General features: G+C 37.5%; 2 protein-coding genes and 1 long non-coding RNA gene across 4 annotated transcripts; 1 reads left to right on the plus strand and 2 right to left on the minus strand.

Moving 5' to 3' along the window:
* Positions 1 to 668: 668 nt before the first annotated feature.
* Positions 669 to 8,529, minus strand: LOC141907705 (small ribosomal subunit protein uS10m-like). The gene is made up of 5 exons (XM_074797446.1): positions 8,416 to 8,529; positions 5,197 to 5,363; positions 2,685 to 2,799; positions 2,058 to 2,147; positions 669 to 1,035 (listed from the first exon to the last, which is right to left on the minus strand). The coding sequence occupies exons 2-5, from the start codon at positions 5,349 to 5,351 to the stop codon at positions 961 to 963; spliced, it is 435 nt and encodes a 144-aa protein (XP_074653547.1). The 5' UTR covers positions 5,352 to 5,363; positions 8,416 to 8,529; the 3' UTR covers positions 669 to 960.
* A 794-nt stretch (positions 8,530 to 9,323) lies between these two features.
* On the minus strand, positions 9,324 to 24,987 carry LOC141902618 (DNA excision repair protein ERCC-6-like). 2 transcript variants are annotated; one of them, XM_074790449.1, is made up of 20 exons: positions 24,824 to 24,987; positions 24,433 to 24,605; positions 23,263 to 23,471; positions 22,241 to 22,366; positions 21,715 to 21,880; positions 21,498 to 21,623; positions 21,169 to 21,261; positions 20,176 to 20,360; positions 19,972 to 20,077; positions 19,766 to 19,884; positions 18,277 to 18,490; positions 17,971 to 18,133; positions 17,628 to 17,817; positions 15,093 to 15,241; positions 13,840 to 13,937; positions 13,259 to 13,379; positions 13,019 to 13,140; positions 11,788 to 12,943; positions 11,423 to 11,471; positions 9,324 to 10,173 (listed from the first exon to the last, which is right to left on the minus strand). In XM_074790449.1, the coding sequence occupies exons 1-20, from the start codon at positions 24,837 to 24,839 to the stop codon at positions 10,053 to 10,055; spliced, it is 3,702 nt and encodes a 1,233-aa protein (XP_074646550.1). In that variant the 5' UTR covers positions 24,840 to 24,987; the 3' UTR covers positions 9,324 to 10,052. The 2 variants fall into 2 exon arrangements, with proteins under 2 accessions (XP_074646550.1, XP_074646544.1); XM_074790443.1 differs by having other exon boundaries at positions 11,423 to 11,474.
* Positions 11,148 to 14,122, plus strand: LOC141902634 (uncharacterized). The gene is made up of 3 exons (XR_012618906.1): positions 11,148 to 11,186; positions 13,869 to 13,981; positions 14,085 to 14,122. It is a non-coding gene; the product is annotated as an uncharacterized LOC141902634 (long non-coding RNA).
* Positions 24,988 to 25,129: the final 142 nt, after the last annotated feature.

Consider the following 25,129-nt stretch of genomic DNA (forward strand, 5'->3'; position numbering starts at 1 on the left):
CAGTGCAGTCCGAATGAACCATCGTTATTGTATCCGTTTTATAATGGACTCTTCGTTTTAGAGTCCATGGTTTTATACTGTATTGGCGGTGGACTGCTTGAGAAATTTCTTCTACTCAACTTAAGAGTTGTGAAACAGGAGGGCGTAGTAGAGATAACGCGGCCAGGCCTCCTCAGTCAGTGGCCCATCGCTCGAGCTTATTCTGCCGCCTGAGATTTCAACTCGGGTTCAAATGCATTAGAAAATCAAATATTCAGAAGAATCTGCCTTACTCAGTAATGTTAGGAAAATGAACATTTCGCCGTTGATTTAACCCTTTAGTGCTCGAAACAGAAAAATATATATTTCTTAATGACCTACGTTTTTCTGCATCTATTAGGTGCATACAACACAAATTCAGTATCACTTTGGAAAAATTTGAGAAACAAATTTTCTATCATGAAAACTATGTACTATGTGTCAACTGAGGACAACAGGCTTTGCAGTCAATTACTTTGGATACTTGATAGTTTAGATGGTAACTATTGTCGGATATATTATGGTCCATATCTGTGGACTGAAGGCACTACAGGATTAAGCGGTTTACAGGTTGTACCAGTAATGAGTAGGGAGTCTACTGTCACAAGATCATCAAAACAAAATACGTAATAAGAAAATGATTTATTCCGATTATTGATCGACAATTTGAACATTTTTCAGTCACCTAGTAAACAGCGTCAACACTAACATCCTCAAGAAATTCTGAACAGTGCTCGAAACAAATACGCCCTTAAGTAAATCAAACACGGTTTGTCCTCAACAGATATACTGCAATATACCTCTATTCACTATTCATTTCATCACTAATTTCACAATCAAATATGTTGACTGTGTCTGTTAATTCGTAGAGCTTCATGTCTGACACAGAGCCAACACATCGGGGAACTAGTTCTTAGCACAAAAGTGTATTCCACAATATCATCAGCAGCTGGTTGATTCCTGAATGGCTTTGTTATTGTCTTTTTGAAAACGTGTTGGAAGACGCTCAATTTTATGCTGAAATGAATTAATACATTGAAATTACCGCGTAATACAAATAGGTCTGTGTCTTGAAAAACATATGAATCTATAATATTTTCCAGATACCCAGCAGTACTTATGCTAATATTTCACAATCCACAAAGCCTTTTGGTTTACACCCAACGATAACATCATCGATTAGGCTGAAATAATTGGCAGATTTTAGATTTCAAGCAGCTAATCATCTTCATTGTAAAAACTTCCACAGCCAGCAACAATTGAATCTGATTTATACTTTGAGAAAGAAATGAATACTGTAACTGATCTCATAATAAATTACAATGTGACGCTCCTAACCTTTCAACCCTAATGTAAGGTTATTGCTTTCTCTTGAATGGTTGCTACGCAACCTAGCAGTAACATCGCTGGTTACCAATAAATATTGTCATAAACAATGAAAAAATGTTCAAAAAAATTTCATAGATACTGCAATAATCAGACAACTTCAACCATAGGGCGTGTATTCTGAACCTTATTGAGGGTGGTTCCACTATGGCATACCATAAACTTAACAGAGCATTCAATCTTGTGCTGATAGTCTCAGGCTCAGGTATATGTTAAGAGGTTAAATCGTTAACTCGTACGATCACTATCAACCACCTACATCACCACACAATGGTGGTTAGGTCGAACTGCAAAAGTTGTTCTGAAAATATCTGGGGTGAGGTCCTGAAAGTAGGTCTTGACATTCAGAAATTGGGAGAATTGCGTAAGCAAAGACTGCCAGTTGAATAAAAACTCATTCGCGTTAACTATTAAGTTAAGCCCCACACTATTATATCCAACAAGAAATGATTCAGAGTTCATCAAATTGAAATCACAACTTTTTGTTTGTTGACTAACAACATTTATCATCATCTTTCCACCTAATGCGTTGTAGTTTAAATTTTCTGGCTAATGAACTTTTAGAATGATAAAGCAGGCAAGGATAAATTCATGGGTCTGACAGCTGGGAAGTTCACAACAACGAAAATATAAGCAAGAAATATTTCGCAGACCTTGGTTACTTTCATCGCTACTCCTTCAGGCAGGTTTCGTTGTATGTATTCCAACAAGGTATCCGCTGTAGAGCCTGTCAGGTGGCTGAACTGAAATTCAAATTTAGTTGTCATAACATATTTTTCAGTTGAAAAATTTATGAAGGTCTACGTTTCTACCGAAAGAAAATTGCTTATTATCCTTCATAGCAATTCCTTTGCCATAAAAGAAATTCCAAACACCTGCTCTCTTATCATTTTCCCTTTTTTAAGCCTGATTATTCCACCCACCCGACTGCCATCCGATCATGAGAAAAATAATATTTTAATTCTAAAGCCGCGATCACACGTAGACGATTTGGCCCGGGTAAAATTGGCACGGATCAGGCTTCAGCCAAATTTGGCCCATGCCTAATGAAAGAGCGCGTTCAAACGCAAACAAATCACTCGATACTAAACAATGCTTAAACAAAGCGAAGTGAGTCATTTCCGGTACCAGTTGCAATTCAAACGCAATCATTTGTCTCGTGCTTAGGCCCGCGCCAAAAATGCTTGTGTGATCGCGGCTTAATTCTTGGTGACTAAATTTTTGTGTTTAACATTTGTATTTTCAATCTTAATAAGGTATTATTCTAAGTCTCGACTTACTTCAAAAGTTTTATAGTGTGTACGAATTTCGTATTGTCTCCTATGTTTTTTGTGAATATGAACAGACCTCAACAACGTTCTGCGTTCCAGTGTATATTTCTTATCAGGAAGATGCCTGTAAATAGATAGAATTTTTTCAACAAAAGTGCAAATTTACAAGTAACGTCATCCTCGCCTGACAGGGATTCGAACCTGATGGCCCGATACTAAGGATTCATAAGGTATGAAACCTTGCCACACAAGCCATGCACTGCCAGCTTAGATGATGTCATTATTAGCCAATCAGAAATCCTGTTGCATTTTAGCCTGGGTTTTTCTTCCCATTTACAGTTTTTCAGTGAAATTTGCAACAGTGATTCTAGAACAAGCGATCTGATTGGTTCCAAGCTAGTGCGCACCCGTTCTAGTGTGGCAGGATTCTAGCGCGTCTGGCCGAGTATAGCGACGCCATCAGGTTAGAATCCCCGCGGAGGGAGGATGAACTAAGTCAAGAGCAAGAATTAACCAGGACCGATTTCTACAGTTCATAGTCACTCCGTCATTTTCAATGTTTTTGACTCATATAGAGTTAAATTTTTAAAGAAATGTGGAATACGATCCTAACTTCGGTTATCGGTAAACCACATAGTGAAACTTCTGGCCCCAGAAAGATGTTCTATAAACTTTTTCACTCTCTGTTGATTGAATATAAGGAAACTGATTACGTAAATAAAGTTGAAATTCTCAAAAGAATCTAAATTGTCCATTGTTGTTTCAATTGATCTTAAAACCAATTCAGGAGTAACATAAATCCAATATGTAACCAGTAGTTACTATGTTTATCATTATATATGGTGTCACACAGTCAGGGTGTCATAGAGCAGGTCTGCAACCGCAGTTTGCACTGAAGTTCCGGTGAACTATCCTTTCACTGAAGAGGAAATACTTGCAGGACTCAGTGATCCATCTTTTTTCATTTGACACTTTCCTAGAAAATTCAAACCTTTACGTGGGCTGTACAGGGGTAAACTTGAGTGATCAGCAGTGAATTGGAATTATTTGATCGTTACATTTAATTTTCGAGTTAAGTCTTTTGAGTTATTTCATGGGAATCTTTTTAAAATTCTAATTATAATTTATACCATAATTTTGAATAATTTTTCGCTGCTGAGACATCTCAAGTTAGGTTTTACTTTTTATTTTGTGGTTAGTCATGTGACATCCTGCAGGGGATCCCTGTAGGAGTGCATGGGTGCAACAGAACTGGGGTACAAGAGGACTTGCTTTAGAGATTTTGAGGGAGAAGGATCTTAGCTAAAGACCTTCTGGAATCCCTTTCCATAATTTTCGTCTAAGGCCAAAAAGATGCCTTGTTTCTCATCACACATTTGTTTTTTACCATGACATAGGCCTACTGATGATGGCTAATAGTCTTTAGCCGAAACGTTGCGCAAATATATATACTCTTCTACTCAAGTTTCTCGTTTTGGCTGAATTCATTGTGGGGTTTCTCTCGTTATCATCTTACACGGATATTGTGTATCTTCTCGTCTCAATCTGATCGAATGGTTACGGTTGATCGAATTGTGGATGTATTTTCGTACCAATATCAGATTCGAGTAGAAACGTTCATCGGAAGGTGATTTATATCGATAGCGATCTGTATCGTTTGGAACGACATTTTCCTGGGGGTTGACTTAACACCCAGCGTATTTTAATTTAATCACTATCGGATCGCTTATCTGCGGATTTTTGATAAATGTACGGTTACCCGTCAGTAGTTACCAGACCTATGGTATACAATTTTTTCGTATTGGAACGGATCAAGTGCGACTGGAGATAGCGGATGATTGCTAATTAATGTTTCTTTCAATTCTCTAAACTGGATCGTTTTGTTCGTGAACAATTACTGTTAGCGAGATTGGACCTTTTATTTGAAATGGACTTCTCGGCTTGGAATTGTGGGAGTGGTGGTAATTTTGCGTACTTTCGGAGCGGTATTTTTCAAAGTGTGAATTTGTTTAGTCTTTTATAAAAACTGACTAACTGACAGTGTCTCTGTGTTCTGCGTCCATGTGCGTTTTGCGTCAAATGGAGCTAAATTTGGAGTCATCAATTTCAAACTATTTCTTCAGCGGCTAGGAAGGTAGATCAAGAGATTCGTCATATGGTGGATTTTAATTTTTTCTAATTGGTTAAATTCTAAGATTTGAAGTTATTGATTTATTTTGGTAATTCAAAGTATATAATTGAGTAATTTGATCTTATTTTTCTCTATCTGATGATTTGATAATTTGGATATTTTCTTTATTAATAATAAGCTGTATATATATTGTATATTCTATTTTGATGTTTGCTTTTTGTATTTTGTTGTCGGTATCGGGGATTTAGGAATTTAGATTTGGAGGACCCTACCTCATCTGGCAAGTGTGGGTTACAAATATATTGTGAATATCCCCTCCGTTTCTCTAAATATTCAAACCAAAGATACAACCAACTGATGTATACAAATGAATATGTCTATACTACTCACACTATCGGGGTTTTGATGTCCAGTTCCTTGGCTACCATTGTTACAAATTTTTGATAGCTGTCCATGACGGCCGGTTCAAATGACTTAATTTCCACAAATATACGTTTATACAATTCATCTACACCATCGTTATCAGCAGGAGCCACAGCGTTCATATGATTAACGCCCTATAAGAAATGAATGACACAAAAATTGATAGGGTTCTTCAGCAATAGACCTACCATGATACACTCGATGAAAAAAATATTCTACTTGAAATACAGGACCCTGTAGAATGAGTACAATGAATTCTAAATGATCAAATATGGCCACTAGTCACAGTAAATTACTTAAATCTAGTTTTTAAGCTGTAAACCATCACGGACTAGTTGAAATGATCATTCAACCTCTAAATTCAATACAGGTTTCCATACATATGTCCAAAATATGTATCTTGTACACACCAAGTTAAGTCCCCCTTTCACGCAGAGCAATAAGGACAATAGGCCTAAACCCTTTTATTACACATCCTTCCTTGCAGGAACTGGAACCTGCTGATGACATCATAAGACTCTACCACAGTGACTCCCTGTCAAAAATCATTCTGCATTGACCTGCCTCAATCTTGGTAAGGTTTTTGTACTATGTGATGTGAATGTCTATCTGCAATAGTCCTTTCAATTTCTGATCTGATTGATGCTTCATTATCTAATGATTTTTCATCATCTGTTTGAATCACGAACTCCTTTTTCTCTTCTAATCTTATAATTGAAAATAAACCTAAATACATGGAGTTTTTCTCTACAGGCCTAAAATCCTGTTTGAAATGGAATGGATTTCTCTTCGAAGTTTATCACTTGTGATTCTTAAAAGCAGTTTGAATGTCTGAAAGAATAGTAGCCGAATGAAACAAACTAATCCGTGTATACTGTAGATTATTTGAAGAAGTCCCACAATTCGAATTTTAGAATTTCCACTTAGTTACATAATTTTTATTCATCCTAAAGCCTGGCGCACACGAGGCAATTTTTACGTCACCTGTTGCTGCGACCGATTTGCTAGCAACCGTTGAGCAATCGATCGCTTGGTGTCGCCCGTGTGCTACCACTGGAGACGGACAAGCGATTATCTTTCCTCGCAAACATCTGTATCATGTGACTTGTCAAGATGGCCACGCTACAGCCTCGACTGGTGCCATATTTGGTTAAATCACATGATAATTGTTCGCTCTCTCATTGGCTAGTTAATGAGTCGCTTGTCGCTTGGTGTCTCCAGTGGTAGCACACGGGCAACTCCCGAGTGATCGCTGAGCAATTTCTTGGCGACAAGCAATTTTCCGTCGCCCAATATCAAACATGTTTGATATTGGGCGACACGGAGCTATTCCTTTCGACAACGAGCAATCGCTGTCGCCCCTTGCCGCAGACGAGCGATTTTTTCGTTCGACGCCGAGCAATTCAGGCGGTTGCTCGAGAATTGCTCGAAACTGTCGCCCGTGTGCGCCAGGCTTAACTGTCCATAGAATTTTGTGGTTTCTAGGGTACCCCTGGTTGATTTCATTTGTCGCTTGTTCTGTTTACATTTATTCTGACACATCGCTTTTGTTTATGTCCTGTAAGTTTATATGCTAAGTTACTTCTGTTTTCTGGTCATTCCACCTGATAAAAACCGATAAATTATTTCATATACTAAAATTCGAATTGTGGATTTCTTAAATTAGTCTGAAAGAATATTTCTTGCATGGATTTCAAGCTAAAAATGGACTCCATCTGTTGGATTCTCGTCTCATTTTCATAATCCTACAGACAATTTTGAGTTTGAAAGGGAACATTTTTCACAAAGCGAATTGCTCCAGTTTGAGCATGATAGAAGTTTATCTGAGACAAAGTTGTCCAGTTTGTACATGGTTAAAATGTTCTTGAACCCGTCATCACTATTGCTAAATTCCGAGTGCTCACTATCAGTATTCATTTTAGAAAATTCATTTCCCCTGACATGAGTGTTCCAAAAATTATTCAATTTTGATTCATTTTGATTGATCTGGGGCCGAGTTGAGGTTGTATCTTGTATTTACACACGTGATGACTCGCTAGTCGCTGGGTTCTAGCTAGTCAGTAACCTGACTGTGGTTTAGTTTCACGATCGGATATTTTCACAAACCACAGTCAGGAATGGGAAGGTCATTTTTGTATGAAATCTTCGTCAGCCAATTTGACTGACGAGTAATTTGCCTGGCATTTCATTGTCTCTTAAGATATCTGTCTCATTTTTGTTGTAATCGACGCACAACAGATTCGTAGTTTGTCTGATACCTATAACACCTCACCTGACGATCTTAATCCATGTGCAAATCGGCCGTAAAGTGAGAGTAAATTTCCGTCCAGTCAACAGCTGCCATTTTGAAAATTACTGGAGGTGCTGGCACCTGTGGACTGAGGCCAGGACAACAGCACAAACTAACAAAGCGAAACGACGAAATTTAAAAAAATTAAAAAATCAACACTTATTCACATCTTTCTTTTACCAGAAATTTATTATTTCATTATTTATTATGGAAAACACGAAGACTTGAAATAAAAGTTGGAAAACCATCAAAAATAAAAATTGTCGTTTCGTCTTGGAAGTTTTATATAAATCCTTGTAGGTCCCCTTGTCTTATCATGCCACATGTGCAATACAGAGAAATGGCGGCCAATGGCGAAATTTGTGGAGAAATTAATTAATTTCTCAAAATAATGTTGATTAATCACTCGAAACATACATAAAATTGGATTATTTCGAAAGGTACCTGTGTTAGTTTGTGAATTAAGCCATTAATTGTGGACTGAAGTGAATAGAAAGTATATTTTTGAAGTGTTACTTTTTTCAACCGTGTTTTGGTCCTTGTCATCCCTAACGTTGGTATAAGCCCATCCGATTATAAAAAGCTTACCACCAACGATTAGGTAACTAACTAGGTTCTAGCAAACTCCGAGTGCAGAAAGACGCAGACGGTACAAACTTGTGTACTTTGTGGCAGACTGTTATGGTGTGGAGTGGAAAGACGCTTGAAACGCAGTAGAATCGCGACAAATTCGAGGTTGGTTGGTTAAATGGGTGGGTGTGTGTTGTTATTGTTTGTTTTAATGTTGAGTTGTATAGTAGTTGTAAGTGTTATTATTCCAATTTATTGTGTTACAGAAATTGTTCGAAATATCCTAAAAATGAGGGACAAGAATAGAAAAAATAGACTATACCTACCGTGGAATAATGACTTATATTCAAAAACTGTGGTTGTAGAAGATATTTAGCCGATTGTGTTGCTCGAGCGCATTTTATGAAGGAAAATATCCCAGACACGATTTTCACGGTCGCCGCCATCTTGATTTCTAAATCAATCACGTTCGAACCCCAAATATAATACTGCAGTTTGTATCTAAGTTCTAGTGCCCCATAAAAAGAAAAAAAAACTTAACGCTTCAGCGTTCCACTGGCTCTAAAAAAAGTTTTAGGAGATCGTTTTAGAATCAATGGATAGTATTTTCGTTAATGTTTTTCCTAATATTAATTTCCTATTAGGTAACGTTAGTTAGGACACTCATCTGCCCGCTCATCTGTTGTTGGACAACAGGGACCACTGTCTACATGGCCCATTTTGATTCATTTTTTGTCTTATTAAGATTTTCTGTGCAAAAAATATTTCAGACTATTTTGGATGCACATTCGAATTTCGACGAATGCAGACCAGTCAACCTCCCAATCCGTCCTTGGCACTGATATTTACTTAGACTTGGCACTGGGGACCTACTCTCAGTCCGAAAAGAACAATCTACATCCGTCATGCAATAAGAAATCGTTATTAAACCTATTCCTCATTTGGGAATTGAAAGTGGTGTAGCTTCATCAATAACTCCCAAGTCTCCTATTTGATTTTCCATATTTCAACATCACACATACCTACCCAGATTTGTAGCCTACCCAGCCTCTGAATTGTCGAGTCAATTGGGTAGAAGGCTTTCAAATCCCAAGCCTACCCTGGTACACTAAATGATATTATTCTCGAGTTTGTTGGGAATGAACCACGACAAAATTCATTAGAATTAAAGGAAGATGTAACATTTAAATACAGTACACTTGTATTTTATACAAAAAAAAAAACATATGCACAGTTTCTTACAAATTACGTTCTTCAGCACAATGATTTAAAGTCCCAGATATCTGACTAGATATTGTCCAATATGACTATCAGGGATGAAATATGACTCAAAGGAACCCATCCATGGTTCAGAGTCACAATAGGAAATCCTCACAAACTATGCTACTATTGGTGTAATATAATCCTGATAATAAAAGCTTAGCACCAACAATTCAGTTGCGAACTAGAGTGAGATAGGTGAATAGCGAAATCTTTACTTTTTCACCTAGTCTTTTTTACTTGATTCATTGCAAAAATTCTCGATTTATCACATTTTTTCACATCGATTTTTTTCCAAAATACATGTATGAACATTTTCGTACCGGGTACCTAGAACTACACTTAAATCTAACTAAGTAAATTTACGAAGAGAAATACAACCTGAATGCATAAGTAAAATAAGGTCAACAAACCATTTTTTAACTAAACAAAACTTTCAAAAATTTCAAATAGTTTTCCCAGAAATTCAACTAATGGATTCTTCTTTCATATTTTTCACATAAATTTTATCCCTACAGGAAGACCATGATAGTTACAGTACAATTAAACAAAAAATTACTAGATGTAGAAGCACAGAGCTAGAAAAGCTGCTGCTCATTGATTAATGATGAGAGGTTTCAACAATAAACCTAATTGGTTTGATGATTACGGAGCACTTCAACATGTATATACAATATATCTCGAAACACTTATTTTTTAAATGTTACAACACTTCCTTAAGCACTTTGATTAATTGTTTCAGTTTTTTGTCACTTTTGTCAATATTCCATGCTTTCATCACACAATCCAAAGAACCTTTAACATCACCTTGCTTGTACAATTCTCTACAAAAAAAAAGAAAAACATGTTAAAACAAAGTATATCTTAATTAAAGCTAAAATAGAATGACACCTCGTTTCACCAAATTGGCAATGTCATTTTGTAAACTGCAATAAAATCGGGCGCGGATTCAGACGGTAGCACCGTTGGCACGTGCTCCGTCGCAAAAATCTTTTGCCTTTTATTCATTTTTTTATTTCATACCCAAAGTAGAAAAGGGCACATTTTTACAAAACGAGGTAGATGATTTTAAAACCAAAAACTCAAGATTTTGTCTTTATTGCCTGGAAACTACTCAATGCAGTTAATTTGCTAGAAAGCACTTCGTGTCAGGACTTAAATTGCTTGGATATTCCAGAATGCCCTTTTTGTTTCAAAATGCCCTTTTTTTAAGTTGTGCTACCTTTGACAGTGGTCCCTGGATCTGCCCCTGAAAATCGGAAATCAGCTCATAACAGGTCTGTTATTATAGGCCTAATAGCTTGATCATGAGTTTAAGGAAGGGACCATAAGGTCCACATGGTTGGAGACAGACATGATTAAAATTGAGTTGCAGTGGATGAGGAGTTTTTTGTCAGTGAAAACGAAGGAACTTAAGTTTCTCATTAAATTCTTTGTTTTACTAGGCATGTTAGTGCCTGGAAATGAAATTTACAAAATGGCTTCCTGTGACTTTGACCTTCAACCTACAGGACCCGAAATCGAATCAGTAACCCAGTCTCTAAGATAACCCATCCATAGAATTTCACCATGTTATCTTACGCCGTTTGAGTTAACGGGCCCTGAAACGAAAATTACGAAATGGCTTCCTATGCTGACCTTGAACCTACAGGACCCGAAACCTAATCAGTTGATAACCTCATCTAGTACAACACAATTGATGAATTTCAGGAAAATCTTTCAAAGGGTTAAGGTGCCATGGCACGGTAACCTCTGTGGACAAATGGGCAGACTGATGACGAAGAGAATACAGTATGCCCACATACATTAGGAAAAAAAAAATGAAAATGAATTCAAGGTATATTCGATGGGTCCATGTGAGGATTCGGTAGCCTAAAATCACAGTTCATCGATAATTAACTAAGTTTGATAAACATATGACTGAGAGCATGCTACGCCATCTAGAGAGGGCTAACTGGTGTTGCTGCTTCCCATTGATTGAGAAAATTGTGCAATAAGACAAAGTACTATAGATCAAAATCTGAATAGAAGTGATCCATTTAAACAGGTTTGACTGTACTCGTGTCCTCATACCTTCCTTTCCGTTTATATTCTAGTTTTTTCTGCCTCCAAAATGTCTTTTCTTCTGAAAGAAAATTCAGAAAAGAATTTTGAATATAGATAGATAGTGGAACTATTTTTCTTAAGTTACTTTGGTACACAAGCAAATTTATTATCAGTCATAGCTGCAATAGGGGTCATTCATTTATTACGTACGCATTAGGGGAGGGGGAGGGTTAAGTGCAATTGTGTACTGTAATGCTTAATGTATATGAAAAATGGCCGATTTTGCGTACAGGGGGAGAGGGGGGTTGAAAAAGTCAAATTTTATGCGTACGTAATTAATGAATGATCCCATAGCACAATCATGCTGAATGTATTTCAGTTAAGATTCTCACCATGAGATTCATCTTGACTGTCAGATTCATCCTCAGATGATTCTTCCTCCTCACTCTTTTCCTCTTGCTTTTCACCCATTTCATCCTCATCTTCGTCATCAGTTTCATCTCGATGATTAACCTCAATATCCCTATCACTATCTAATTCATGTACTTCTGGAATTTTACCATCAGCAACTTTAGCTTCATCTTGACTGTCAGATTTATCTCCAGATGATTCTTCCACCTCATTCTCATCCTTACTCTCTAACTCCTGATTCTCATTCCTTTCATCCTCATCTTCGTCGTCAGTTACACCTCGATAACTAACCTCATCAATATTGCCATCACTAACTAATTCACCTTCTTCTGGTATTTGATTATCAGCAACTTCGTCAAATTTTCCAACAATTTCATATCCAGATTCATTACCACTAACATTTTTGCCTTCCACATTCTTATCAGTATTATCGATAGCTTGTACATTGAAATCATCTACTTGTTCATCACTGGAATCATGCACACTTCTTTCATCATCATCTTCTATTGCTGATTCATCAATCACATCAGTATCATCGATGTCTTCATTATTGAAATCATCTACTTGTTCATCACTGGAATCACGCACACTTCCTTCATCGACATCTTCTATTTCTGATTCATCAATCGCATTGGTATCATCCATGTCTTGTATATCTAAATTATCTACTTGTCCATCACTGGCTTCATGCGCACTTGCTTCATCCACATCTTCAATTTCTGATTCATCATTTTCATAAGATTCTGTACGGTCAAACATCTCATCATCATCACCATTTTGTATCTTTGATTCATAATTATTATCGTGGACATCATATCTTTTAATATCATCCCTTTTCAGTTCCAATCCACTACTCATGCGTTTCTCTACTACTGCATCATCATCACTTATTTCTTGAATCATAGATTCATCAACATTTGGCTCTTCACTGCTCTCGGATTCGCCATCTTCTATAAGATGGTAATCGCTAATATCTCTTGATCTATCTCGTTTTGCGGCTGTAGATTCATCAACCTCACTTTTGAGATTTATGTCTGCTTCATCATCCGAAATGATAACAGCTTTAGGAAAATTGGATTTGTCTTCATCAGAGTTGAAACTTCTAACCATATTCATGTGACTGATTACCGGGGAATCCTAAATATAATTTTAAGAGTAATCAAAACTGATCAAGGAAGAACTGTAACAATCAATGTCTAGCTATCATTTTACCTGTTCAAGGGTAAGGTTTGCCATTGTCTGGCTAAGATCTGCTGAACTTTCATCAGCGACCATGGATTCGTCACTGACAGTGATCCTAGTGTTTGGTTCTGTGATTGGTAGCCCAGAATAATCTGAAACATAGCAAAGTCCTCAAACGTCAGCACAGTCGTTCTGGTTTGAATTTATGGATTAAGCAGTTAAATTCCTGAATTGAAATCGCTTTTAAAATGCAATATATTTTAAGGGAACCTTGTGTAACTTGAGTTCTATCGACATAGCTTGTTGCTCGAGGGGTGCTGGGTTCAAACTGTGTGTAGCTGCCAGTAGCAGCACTTGCTTCATTTGCCAACATCTCCTGCGCCATCCTAACCTACAAGAGATAAATCGATGCCAGAAACGAAAGTAGGGGTATATAGACAGCATGCCTCCTTGGTAGAATGCTAGACCATACGACTATTATAATATTCAAAAGACCTTTTTGGCACAAAAAGGTCGTAGTAGCCATGCTCATGGGCTCGTAGTAGCCATGCTGATGTAGATGTATACATGTACTTTCATGTTTAATTCTTTATAGTAGGCTACAAAACCAATACCGGTAATGTAAAAGTTATTACAGAGCGATTAAGACATTTTGAATTTAATTGAATTGTATACATGTATAAACCGATTATCAAGACAATCCATGAAAGAGACTTAACAACCTAGCAAAACAACTGGATTCCATCTACAGATGGATGGACTGCAAGTGAACACTAAAACCCGCTGGATCTTAAAGTGCCAAGTGGGCTGAAATGAACAAAACACCAATGCCACATTATTCATCTATTTACCCTATGTTGGACGTAATCATTTTGCTCAGTCTCCTCAATTTCATGATGTTCATCTTGGGTACTAAACATCAAGTCATGATCGCTCAGACCAAACATATCTACAAAGAATCAACTAGGGGTCCAGAGAAACCACGTACATTTGGTAAAATGTTTGACAACCTGACAATTTAATCATTCAATAGCCTTCAGAAACCTAACAGAATCAACTCAATAGCATCACTAAATAGTATCATTTCATTTTTCAGCCACACAGGAACCAGAAGCCAGAAGTTCTAAAGGGCAGTTCTTTTTAATCTCAAATAGCGAAATTTAGCATAAAAGCCAAAAATTTGACAAAAAAGCTAGATTCGAACTGGTGACACGCAGGATAGGATGCTAGCCCAGTTCTTTGGGTCAGTGACCATTTTGCAGTGGTCAGGTGTGGAGACTCTATTCACTAACAATGCTTGCTATGCCAGCTCTGATTACAGCAGTCTGTTATCACATCGATGTAATAGATAAAAGGGAAAATCATAATAAGATCAAGATCGAATACGTTTTAAAAGTTTTATGAGTGAATCCAACTTGAAATCAATGGTTATTGTCTAAATATCTACAGCGGATTTTCATACAGAAATATTCACGAATTTCTCGTCCAAGTAAAAGATATATGTAAAAATTTACCACAAAGTTACAAAGATGGTATTGCGCTAAAATTTCATATAAAAAAATCTCTGTTCCGGCGAGAAAATGCAGTAATAGTGTTTGGAAATGTGACCATATCAAATGCGAGTAAAACTATTACAAGCATTATTGTTGTACGTTTTTTGTAGTTTTCTGATCAGACGAAACCATTTTTGTACCTCTGAATAACTGAACTTTTATAACAGAATTTGATGTTATAATCAAAGTTAAAGGTAGCATAAATGCGTAGATGACACCTTCACTAAAATATGTTACTTGGTCAAATAATTCATAGTAACAACTGAAAACCGGTCTGTAAAATGTATTGACAGTCGTAGAAGTCAGTAGAAGAATGAGAACCAGTACATTCACTGCAATAATTATCAATATAACACATCTAGCAAATCTTGGAGTACATATATCAAACGGGATGTGAACGGGAAGAGCACAACTGCTGCACGTTCTAGAGAAATTGCTCCTAGTAACCATGCACTATTGAAGAAAGGCTGCAACAATGCACAGTTTCCAGAGGGTGTTCATGTAAATCTTTTTGATTTGTAACATTTCCTAAGCTGCTGATGGTCACTTACCGAGAGAATATAAAAAGGCAAGATGTTCATCTAAACTTGGATCGGTTTTACGACTGTCTCTATGCAGTTCTTCCAATTGTTGTTGAGTGGTGGAAAATTTTGTATCGTCAAGACTAAAGAGTTCTCTTAGTTGTGTGCGAGTGAAATAACTGAAAATACATTTGCGATTGATATAATAAAAAGAAAAACACAATTTAACAGAAGCAGGTAAACCCAGAGGGCTAAAAACCCTGGATACCATAGCATTTTCCTAGTGTATACTAGCTTATGGGTTATAATCGGTAGGAAGGGAGCTGTGGTGCGATTCATAAATAATATTCACAAAAAATTTGTCTAAAAAATCAGTGCATTTTGCATATGATAGGGGGTTGGGTAAAATGATGTATCAACAATACGTAACACCTTCCTTAGCGAACACCTCTCTTCAGTGAACACCTCCCGCAATGAACCCTTCTTCCTCAGAACTAGCCAAAATTTTCTAGTTCATTGTCAACTAAGTGAACCTTCTCTATATTGAACTGCTCTCAACAGTGAACATTTTGCCCAGAATCAAGTGTTGGTGTTAAGTTAAGCGTGACTGCAGAAAACAAGCAGCCTATCGGCTGATACAGCTCCGCTGTTTTATGATAAGATTTTACAAGGACCACCTACACAAAAAGGTCACATTGGGAAAAGGGCTCTATAACATTTTGTCCCTTGGCCTGTAGTATCTAAAAACCAAGTTCCATCAAGATCGGATTATAATTGTAGGACAAGTAGCGATTTAAAGATTTTACAAGCGCCAACTGTACAACGCCCCCTAGAGATCAAATTGGGAAAACGGCTCTATAACTTTTTAGCCCTTGGCCCGTAGTATGTACATAAAAAGTTTTGTCAACACCAGACAATAATTGTAGGACAAGTAGCGATTCGAAGATTTTACAAGCGCCACTCGTACAGCGCCCCCTAGAGATCAAATTGAGAAATGGCTCTATTACGTTTTAGCCCTTGGCCCATAGTATCTACATACCAAGTTTCATCAAGATCAGAAAAGAACTGTAGCACTAGTAGTAAATTGAAGCAAAAGTTGACCGACAGACGGATGGACGGACAGACGACGACCGATAATCCCCTTAACCCATCAGCTCCGCTGACCTTCGGTCACAGCGGAGCTAAAGACTAGAATGTCGCTGAAGACGACTGATGCCCCGACATCAGGGGAAACACTAAAGTGTAAAATACAAACTGAGCGTATGTCAACTTGTTGATGAAGGCACGAAATCCAAAATACAAAACAGCCTCCAGTGACCTTGATGTACAACCTTTGACCAAGAGGACCCGACATCTAATCAGTTACCCACGGTCTCTAGGATAACTCATCCATCAAATTTAACCGAGAGTTACCTTAAACCATTTATGAGTTAGAGCCCGGAAATGAAAAATATAAAACAGCTTCCAGTGACCTTGACCTTTGACATACAGGACCCGAACTCTAATCAGTGACTGACAGTCTCTAGGGTAACCCATCCATAAAATTCCACAAAAGTTAATATTATACCATTTATAAATTAAGAGCCCAGAAAACAGAAATACAATCCGCTCCTGGTAACCTTGACCTATGACCTTATCGAATCAGTTACCTTCGGTCACTAGGGTAACCCATCCATAGAATTGCACTAAGTTATCTTAAACTGTTTACAGGGTTCATAGTCTCCATGACCAGTCTCATTCCATGATTTTCAAGCACCTTTTCAAGCCGAATTCAATGACCCAATGTTACTAATACTGAAACTTCGATAGCATATTTTACACCTGGCTTCTCTTATATCATTACATTTATCGATCCATAGGCTATAATCATCATGCTTAAGCCAAGAATCCTGAAATCTACATTTTCCAGGCATTCGTACAATCAGTAGATTTTAAGGGCTCTAACAGTGAACTTGTAACTGTGACCTGCAGATGGTAACAAATGACTGATCTAGTTTTTGAAAATTTGTCTCAAATGTTTTCAAATGAAAAATCAATTGAAACATCAGTAGAGTCAAAAGAACAAAAGCAGATCACACTTAACGTTTTGCCTATAGCAAATTACATTCAATTGGAATATAAATTAGACAGTGTGTTGCCATATATTTGCATTGACCAGACAGAATCATTGTTTTCATTGTAGTTGAGATAAATTAAGACTAGTCAGAACTAGACCTAACAATACAATGATCAGATCTGATAATGTATAATGCCTAAGCTATAGATTATCTGTGACTGACCACTTTGAAATCTATGCACGCAGTAAGGTAGATCACTCTCAATGACCATGACCATGAATCAATGACTTTAGAGGCAATTCCATGACTTTCAAGGCCTTGAATTGACCTATTCCCATTTCATGACTTTCCATGACTTTCAATGACCGCTATGAACCATGTGTTTATGAATTAATGAATTTGAGTCCCGAAAATAAAAATATGAAGTGTGAAAAATACAAAGTGATAACAGTATGCCCGGGTGTAAAAACTAGTATCAAGGAGACCATTGATATAGTCCTACACTCACCGATAAGGGTTTTTAGAGTTGCCGGTTGTTTGTCGCGTAATTGAGTCCTTGAAGATCTGACGTCGATATATTTTCTCTTCTACTGTGCCACAGGTAATGAGTCTGTAAATAACGACATTTTTCTTCTGCCCGATTCGGAAAGCGCGATCAACTGCCTGGTTGTCAGTAGCTGGGTTCCAACTGGGATCAACTGCAATCAAAATACCACAGCACATAAATTAAGGACTATTGTCCACAGCAGAGCCAGTTTCAACTCGTGCAAAACGTCCTATTAAATTTAATAGCGCTTGATGGCGATTGAGCAAAAAGTATAAACGTATCATACACTAATAGGCAAACTCACCAATAATCACTCGATCAGCTCCAGTTAAAGTCAATCCTACGCCACCTACTTGTGTGGTCAATAGAAATGCATTATAAGTAGCATCCTCTTGGAATTTCTTGACGAGGAGTTGTCTTTCAGCAGTGCTGGTTATAGTTCCATCTAACCGTAACATCTTGTGGTTCTAAAATAGTTTTTCCAGAAGAATATTGTGATGCGTAAACATGCTAATTGGTAAATTACCGCACTACAAGGGGTTTTAGGATCAAAAGCGCCAAAGAGGCACAATAAACACTAATGTTTTCTGATTGTAGAATTTTTACTCACTCGTTCCCGCAGAATTTTCTCGATGATATCTAACATCTTTCGCGACTGCGAGAAAATCAAACATCGATGGCCTTCTTCACGTAATCTGGCCATCAGATTCATCACGAACGCCATCTTACCAGACTCTTCCCATAAAACATTCGATGGAATATCACGAATGCGATTAGCCGCGCATTCTTTCGACATCGCCGAGTCATCTTCCGCATCTCCAAGCCTAGAAATAATTCCATCATGTAGCAATCACAACATATCATCAGGCACGGATCCAAAAGTTCCCCTTTGAATATCTGTCACATTCTGTAAATCATTTCTATAAAAAGATTTGTCAGTTACATCTTGAATGCTGTCTATACAACATTTCATTCAGTGTAGGGACCAGTGTATGCCACGAGAGCACCTATTAATTGGTCAGCAGCTGTAAAAGGTGCCCTTGTGCAAAATACAATGTACCCTTCTAAATCTGAAATCGGATGGAAATTGGTCATGCATCTGCTCTGATCATTAAACTGTGTATCGTTCATGTGGATCATCATGTCAATATTTTTTTCATCACTACGAGATATTGGACCAAATTCATTTCATTTTAAATCAGGAAATAATGCATAACAATGATCAGAAACAGTTTCCACGATGAAGAATTTCAGCGATGCCCAAACCAAGTCCACCAGCGCCATGTCTTCAAATGCTGTACCGGTACTTTGGATATTTTCAGAGCCCCTTCAGATGTGTAACCTATTTGTAACCTATCTTTCAACTCAGTCCGAGTAGAATATCAGGGGTTAGATTAATGAATTATAGAATTTTCACATCCTTATCATTGGCTTTCTTCCACATCAAGATTCCAGGATTTTCCGCATTTTTCACATCAAGATACAATTACACAAGTTGATACTACAGCAATCGCAATCAAGACAGATTTTTCAAACTTCGACTTAGCTTATGCATAAATTCTCAGCTCACCACGGTGTATGGCATAAAAAAGGGGATCAAAATATTTTTCTACTGATGCTTCTTCAATTTTTCATACAATTTCGTCATGAGTTTCAAAGATTTTTCGATTATCTTTACATAATTTTTAGAACAGAAATCCATTTTCACAATTTTTCATATCAATTTGACCCTTGATACATTCATACATTCAAACTGACCAAGTCAGAAGATTCAAGGGCTTTTTTTGAAGAATTTCAGGTGAGGAGACAAATTAAGCGCTCTGACCAGTGCTTGTAGCACAGGGGCTCGTATTTGAAGTTTGGGGGTGAACTGTAGTTTAGATCATCCAGTATCCCTGGTACTATATATATAAAAAGATATATATTCTTTTTATATATATAGTACCATGGATACTGGATGACCTAAACTACAGTTCACCTCCAAACTTCAAATACGAGCCCCTGTGGCTTGTAGTAGCATGAACTTAAGCATGAGACAAAATGTGGCCCTAAGAAGAATGACAAAACAATAAAAATTCAGAGGAAGGAGATTTACTTACTTACTATCATGGTATAAACCCAGCTGTTTACAAGACAATGTTGATAACAATCTCGGATGATCACAAATCTTCTTTAACACAGTCAGTGCAACAAGAGGTGATTTACTTGTGTTCAATAGCTAGAGTATCACAAAGTATTCAAAAACATTCAGACTTTCCTCTGTTCATTCAAATAGTAACGTTCTGGATCGATGCAAAAAAACTACCTCTTTTATTGAATCTAGTTGACAAAAATCAGTGTATATTTTCTCTTGAATAGATGATAAAAAGAGCCAAATTATAAAGTCATTCTTCCGTGTGAGGGATGGCATTCTGAAATCCAAAAAATAATTAAAATAATATGTATGACACTACAGACTGCGAGGACAGTTAAGAGAAAGTTTTTCCAACTAATAATTGGATCATCTTACGAAATAGAAGTGGAGGCATTCCCCGATTCATTAACGTCTTCCTCATCATCTCCAGTCGGTTTTTCAGTCTTCGTCACATCCGCTTTCGTGCGACGCAGGAAATATGGAGCTATGATCTGTTTCAAACTCTCTGCGATCTCCATACCCAATTTCCGTTCACCAGCTGTTGCATCTTTTTCTCTAGACTAACGTAGTAACCGTACATAAATAATATGAATGATGGGGATCAAGGTATTGTAACAGTTTGTAAATTTAAATGAAAGGCGTGCTAAGGAGGGTGTTTGCAATGGTCGACGAACCCCTTTAAAGTTGCGATCGCGATTTGGCCCAGTGGCCCGTGTCTAATAAGAGCGCGCTCACCGGCAAACCAATCACTCAATGCTAAACAATTCTCAAAGGAAAGTGAGTCGTTTCCCGAACCAATTACAATTCAAATGCAATCATTTGTACCATGCTAAAATTTGGTCTGACGTTTTTGTTTGGGCCACATATGCATGGATCCATTTGGCACCAGTGTGAACAGTTGTTCTGGGCCAAATTTGGCACGGGCCAAAAATGCTTGTGTGATCGCGACTTTAGAGAAGGCGACTCACTTCAACTCAGCAAAATTTCCCGGGGTCTACTTAAATCAGTCCATTCCGTTGGACCACTTCGTTGTTAGTACCATTTGTTGCCCTCTGATATGATCAGTATTCCATTTGTCTCATTTTGTGTACTATCAATCCTATTCCAAGACGATTAACATTTTCAACCCCAAATTTAATCAATTAATAACATTCGTTTTCTCCGTACAACAATTTAGTGAAATTAAAGATACATGTATATCATGATATTCAGCAAAAGATTTTTCTTTCATTGTTTTTTTTCATCAGGATCATCACCGAAGGAACCTCCATTCTTATCTGAATAAGTGCCTTCTTTGGAAAAGAACTGCCCTTCAAAAATCCTTGGCAGGCCCTTGATGTTTTAATGATTTGTATTGAAAGTACTTACCCTTGAAATAGGTGTATCAAATTCCATTTTAAATGTTTTAGCAGTGCCCAATAATTTGCCTTCATGTACCCAGTCGAATAGTGCCCACAGCTCCTAAATATGAAAATATCAAGCAGATGGTAAGAATGGTACAAAATAGATTGGCAAGCATGTAGATGTAAATACACAAACCAAATATCAAGACCATACATCATAACAAATTGAAAAGTCCCTAATAAATCTAGATTTTCTCTAAAGATGGATGAAAAGGGATTGTATAAGTGCCAAGTGGGCAGGCTAAAACAAGCTAAGTATGTATGTGCGTTTAGTATTTGAACTTATAATCGAACCTTTAGATTATTTTGTATCGGTGTTCCAGTTAGAATGTAACGATATTTAGCAGGGATTCCGTGTATGCTTTTTGCCGTCTTTGTCGGGTTCTTTATTTTATGGCCTTCATCCAAAATCACATAATCCTGAAACAGAAATAGAAATTACAGTAAGTAAATGCTTCCTATATTATAAAATCATATACAATAGCAAGTGAACAGTGACAGGCGGTCTTACCCAAACAAACTCGCGTCCGTCAGGCTTGGCGATTGTTTCCCAATTGGATACCATCATTCCGTACGTCGACAACATCACCCCTTTACGTTTTACAATTTTTGATAACGCTCGTTCTCTCTCTCGCTTGCTGGTTCCATGAAATATTTCAACCGGAATACCCGAGGCCCTTGAAAAAAGTTTGAGCATGATCTAGATTTCGAATTGCGTAAAATGAATATCAATGAGAGGAATGTGGATCAGATACAGTGGAACTTCGTTATAATGATATTGGATATAACAATTCATCCATTTTTATGAACCTCAAATTTCATCCCAATTTCGACAATTCGAATAATTCCATACTGGATACAATGAACCAAAGTTTGTCGTATGAGGTTCCACTGACTGTATATAGCCAGACCCCTAAACCATGGTCCACTTATTCTTCATATACCATATCAAACACAGGAATCCCTTGTAATTTTGATACCGGGTATTCCATTTTCCTGTAGTTCTCAATCACAATTTGCCTTTTAAAAAAACTTACCATTTTTCGAGTTCTTTTTCCCAGTTGGGTATTAGCGACACAGGCATAATTATCAAAACTGATTTGATTCTGTCAGCGTCAAACATCCCGGATAAAAATGATATAACCTGTATTGTCTTTCCAAGTCTACAAGAATAATAATTGAGAAGTAATTAAATATCATGAACACAATCATCTATTTAGACTTACTCAGTATGTTAGTCACTTAGCGTTTTGTTACAGTTTACTTATAAGAATGAAAATCTTTATTAAGACACGAGACTAGGAGGCATAACAAATACACCTGACCATTAGTTTCATTATATTCCATTGTATTAATACAATGCACTTAAAAATGTATCGTAGCTCATTAATTATCGTTAGTTTTTAGATCTTACTAGACACGATGCCGATAAGGAAGCATGCATGGAAAATTGAAAACATTCGACAGATTGAAAGGGCTTATCATCGGGATGATTCATTTATCATGCAAGCACATGACCTATCTTGTTTGTTAGAATGCTCTTTAGCAAATGATGATATTTACATTCCTATTATGAAAGTTTATTCAGTTTGGAACAAATTTTTCTCATACAGCACAAACGAATGATCAATAGTTCCAGCAGTACAGTACAGTTCTCAGAATTAAAGGTGTCTAAATACAGCATGCTTAAATGGCCAACCATCACAGTACACTAGGTCAGGTCCCATAAGACCTTGACCAGTCAAGAATTAAACAGGTGACTGAAATCTGACAGTATGTACCTCGTCCCGGTATGTATGGGGGAATAGAAAAACTGGTTTCATATACGTATGCAATGGATTGAAGATCCTGTAATCATTCCTATGAACGACCAGGGCCAAATTCGGTTTACGTATCTAATCGATTAGTGGTCAGAACTAATAACCGAATGCGCTTAATTTCTGAACTATTTCCACAATATAGTTTCGACCACCAACTGAAATTCGGTTGCACTTAGTTCGACCATAGTCGACTAACTCACATAACCGAAGTTGGCCCAATGTTGCGAGATTAAACATACCCCATATCATCGCCGAGGATGCCACCTTTTCCTTTTTTGTACAATTTCCAGAACCAGAGAACACTTTCCTTCTGATGTTTGTAAAGTTTGTCGAATATATTACGATGCAGATAGAAACCATTTCCAACTTCAACCATATCATTATCATCGTCATCATCATCATCATCATCATCATCATCTCCATCATTATGATGCTCCCTGATATAATCCTAGTAAAAAGTAAAATATCCATAAAAATCATTTCATCAGAGATGCTAGGGCCAAAGTACCAAAATTCCGGAATTTAGAACGGGGGTCTTTTTGCGTTTTTGCATCGCCGGAAATGCGTTCTAGAGCGATCTGGGTATCTGAAAATAAGACGGCAGGCGTTCGTTGTGCTTCACATCCCTCGCTGCCTTCTTATGCTGCGCGCTATCCGGGTGATGAAGAATATCTTTTTTCCCGCCACTACCGTATTTGACCTGGTCTTTACAAACGACGCAGTACGCCACGCCAGCTAAGTCTAACTTACGAATGTAGTTCGATATGTAGTCCCCGTTACTGTCCTTACACTCTAGCCAGTGCCAGTTACCGGTAAATTCATTTTTTATACCGCTGTCAATTGCCTTTATATCGACAGACTCCCGACTGACAATCTTTCCGTGCGTGCTCATTTTGCAGACCGTCCCGCTTGACAGCTGCAGGCAAAAAGAAAGTTACAAAGCTGCGTGCCTCAGGACATAGCACACACGTGGTAATAATTAAGATATTTATTAGATATCATCTTAATTATTACCACATGCATCTTCACATTGTTGGCCGTCAGCGGGACGATGTACAACGGCGCGTAAAGATAATTAACTTTTAGTTGGAAATGGCGTCACAACAGTGGCGCTCAGCCTACGCACGCGCACAGATACCACAACAAGCACACATATATACATTGTATCAGAACGTCCTCGGAAACAGAGACCAAGATAAAATAACACAGAAGCGACGACGAGTACAAGCAAACGAACGCTTTTACGGTCAGTGCCATTACTGGTCGCCGCGAGGAATTCTCACCCAATTACCGGAATTGACATCGGCGATCCTAAATTTCCAGAATTCCGGATATTTCCGGAAAACTAGCATCTCTGTTTCATAGACGAGCGAAACCTATTTCTAAAAAAAAAAAAACGATCGGCTTACTTCTAGTTTCTGTATTCGCTTCAAAAGGTTGGGAGTTTCGTGTAGTTTTTGAGCTTTTCGGTAAAGAATCACCGCTTCTTCGAGATGACCGTCATGAATGAGCTGTCTTGCTCCTGTTACCAGTTTCTTAAATTTCTCTGTGTCATAATCGCATTCAACAATAACGTTTGGATCTAAATTAACGATAATAAACCATACCGGCGGATATGTGATTATGCAGACTTAACGGGAGCACATTGTGACTCAAGCCCCCTTGACGAAGTCTTCAACTTAAACTGACACAAATTCTTCATATAGGATTGTGTACCATATTTCTTGTGTAGGTAGGTGGTGGTGGTGTGTGGAGCAGCTGGACCTGGAGTAGTGGGCCTTTTTTGGTTGTTAATCCTACCTTTATTTTCATCCATATCTCCATTAATCTCTGACCATACGACGATATTTTCCACCCTAGATCAAGATTAAGTTAAGAACGACACTACCCAGTACACCTGTACCTATATCACTCACAGTGATTAATATTTCTTGTTTAACTTTTTAGGCCTATTTAGAACGACGCGCCACCACAACTATTATTATTGATAGATGGCGTTACTGGTCTCATTTCGTTTTCCTGAGTTTTTTCGCTCTGTTTTTTCTCTCTTGTTTCAATCATTCAGCGCATGAAAGCCTCCTTTGAACCCTTAGGAGTAATAACCAA

This window comes from Tubulanus polymorphus, chromosome 1 (genome assembly GCF_964204645.1).
Source record: "Tubulanus polymorphus chromosome 1, tnTubPoly1.2, whole genome shotgun sequence".
Classification (NCBI taxonomy): domain Eukaryota; kingdom Metazoa; phylum Nemertea; class Palaeonemertea; order Tubulaniformes; family Tubulanidae; genus Tubulanus; species Tubulanus polymorphus.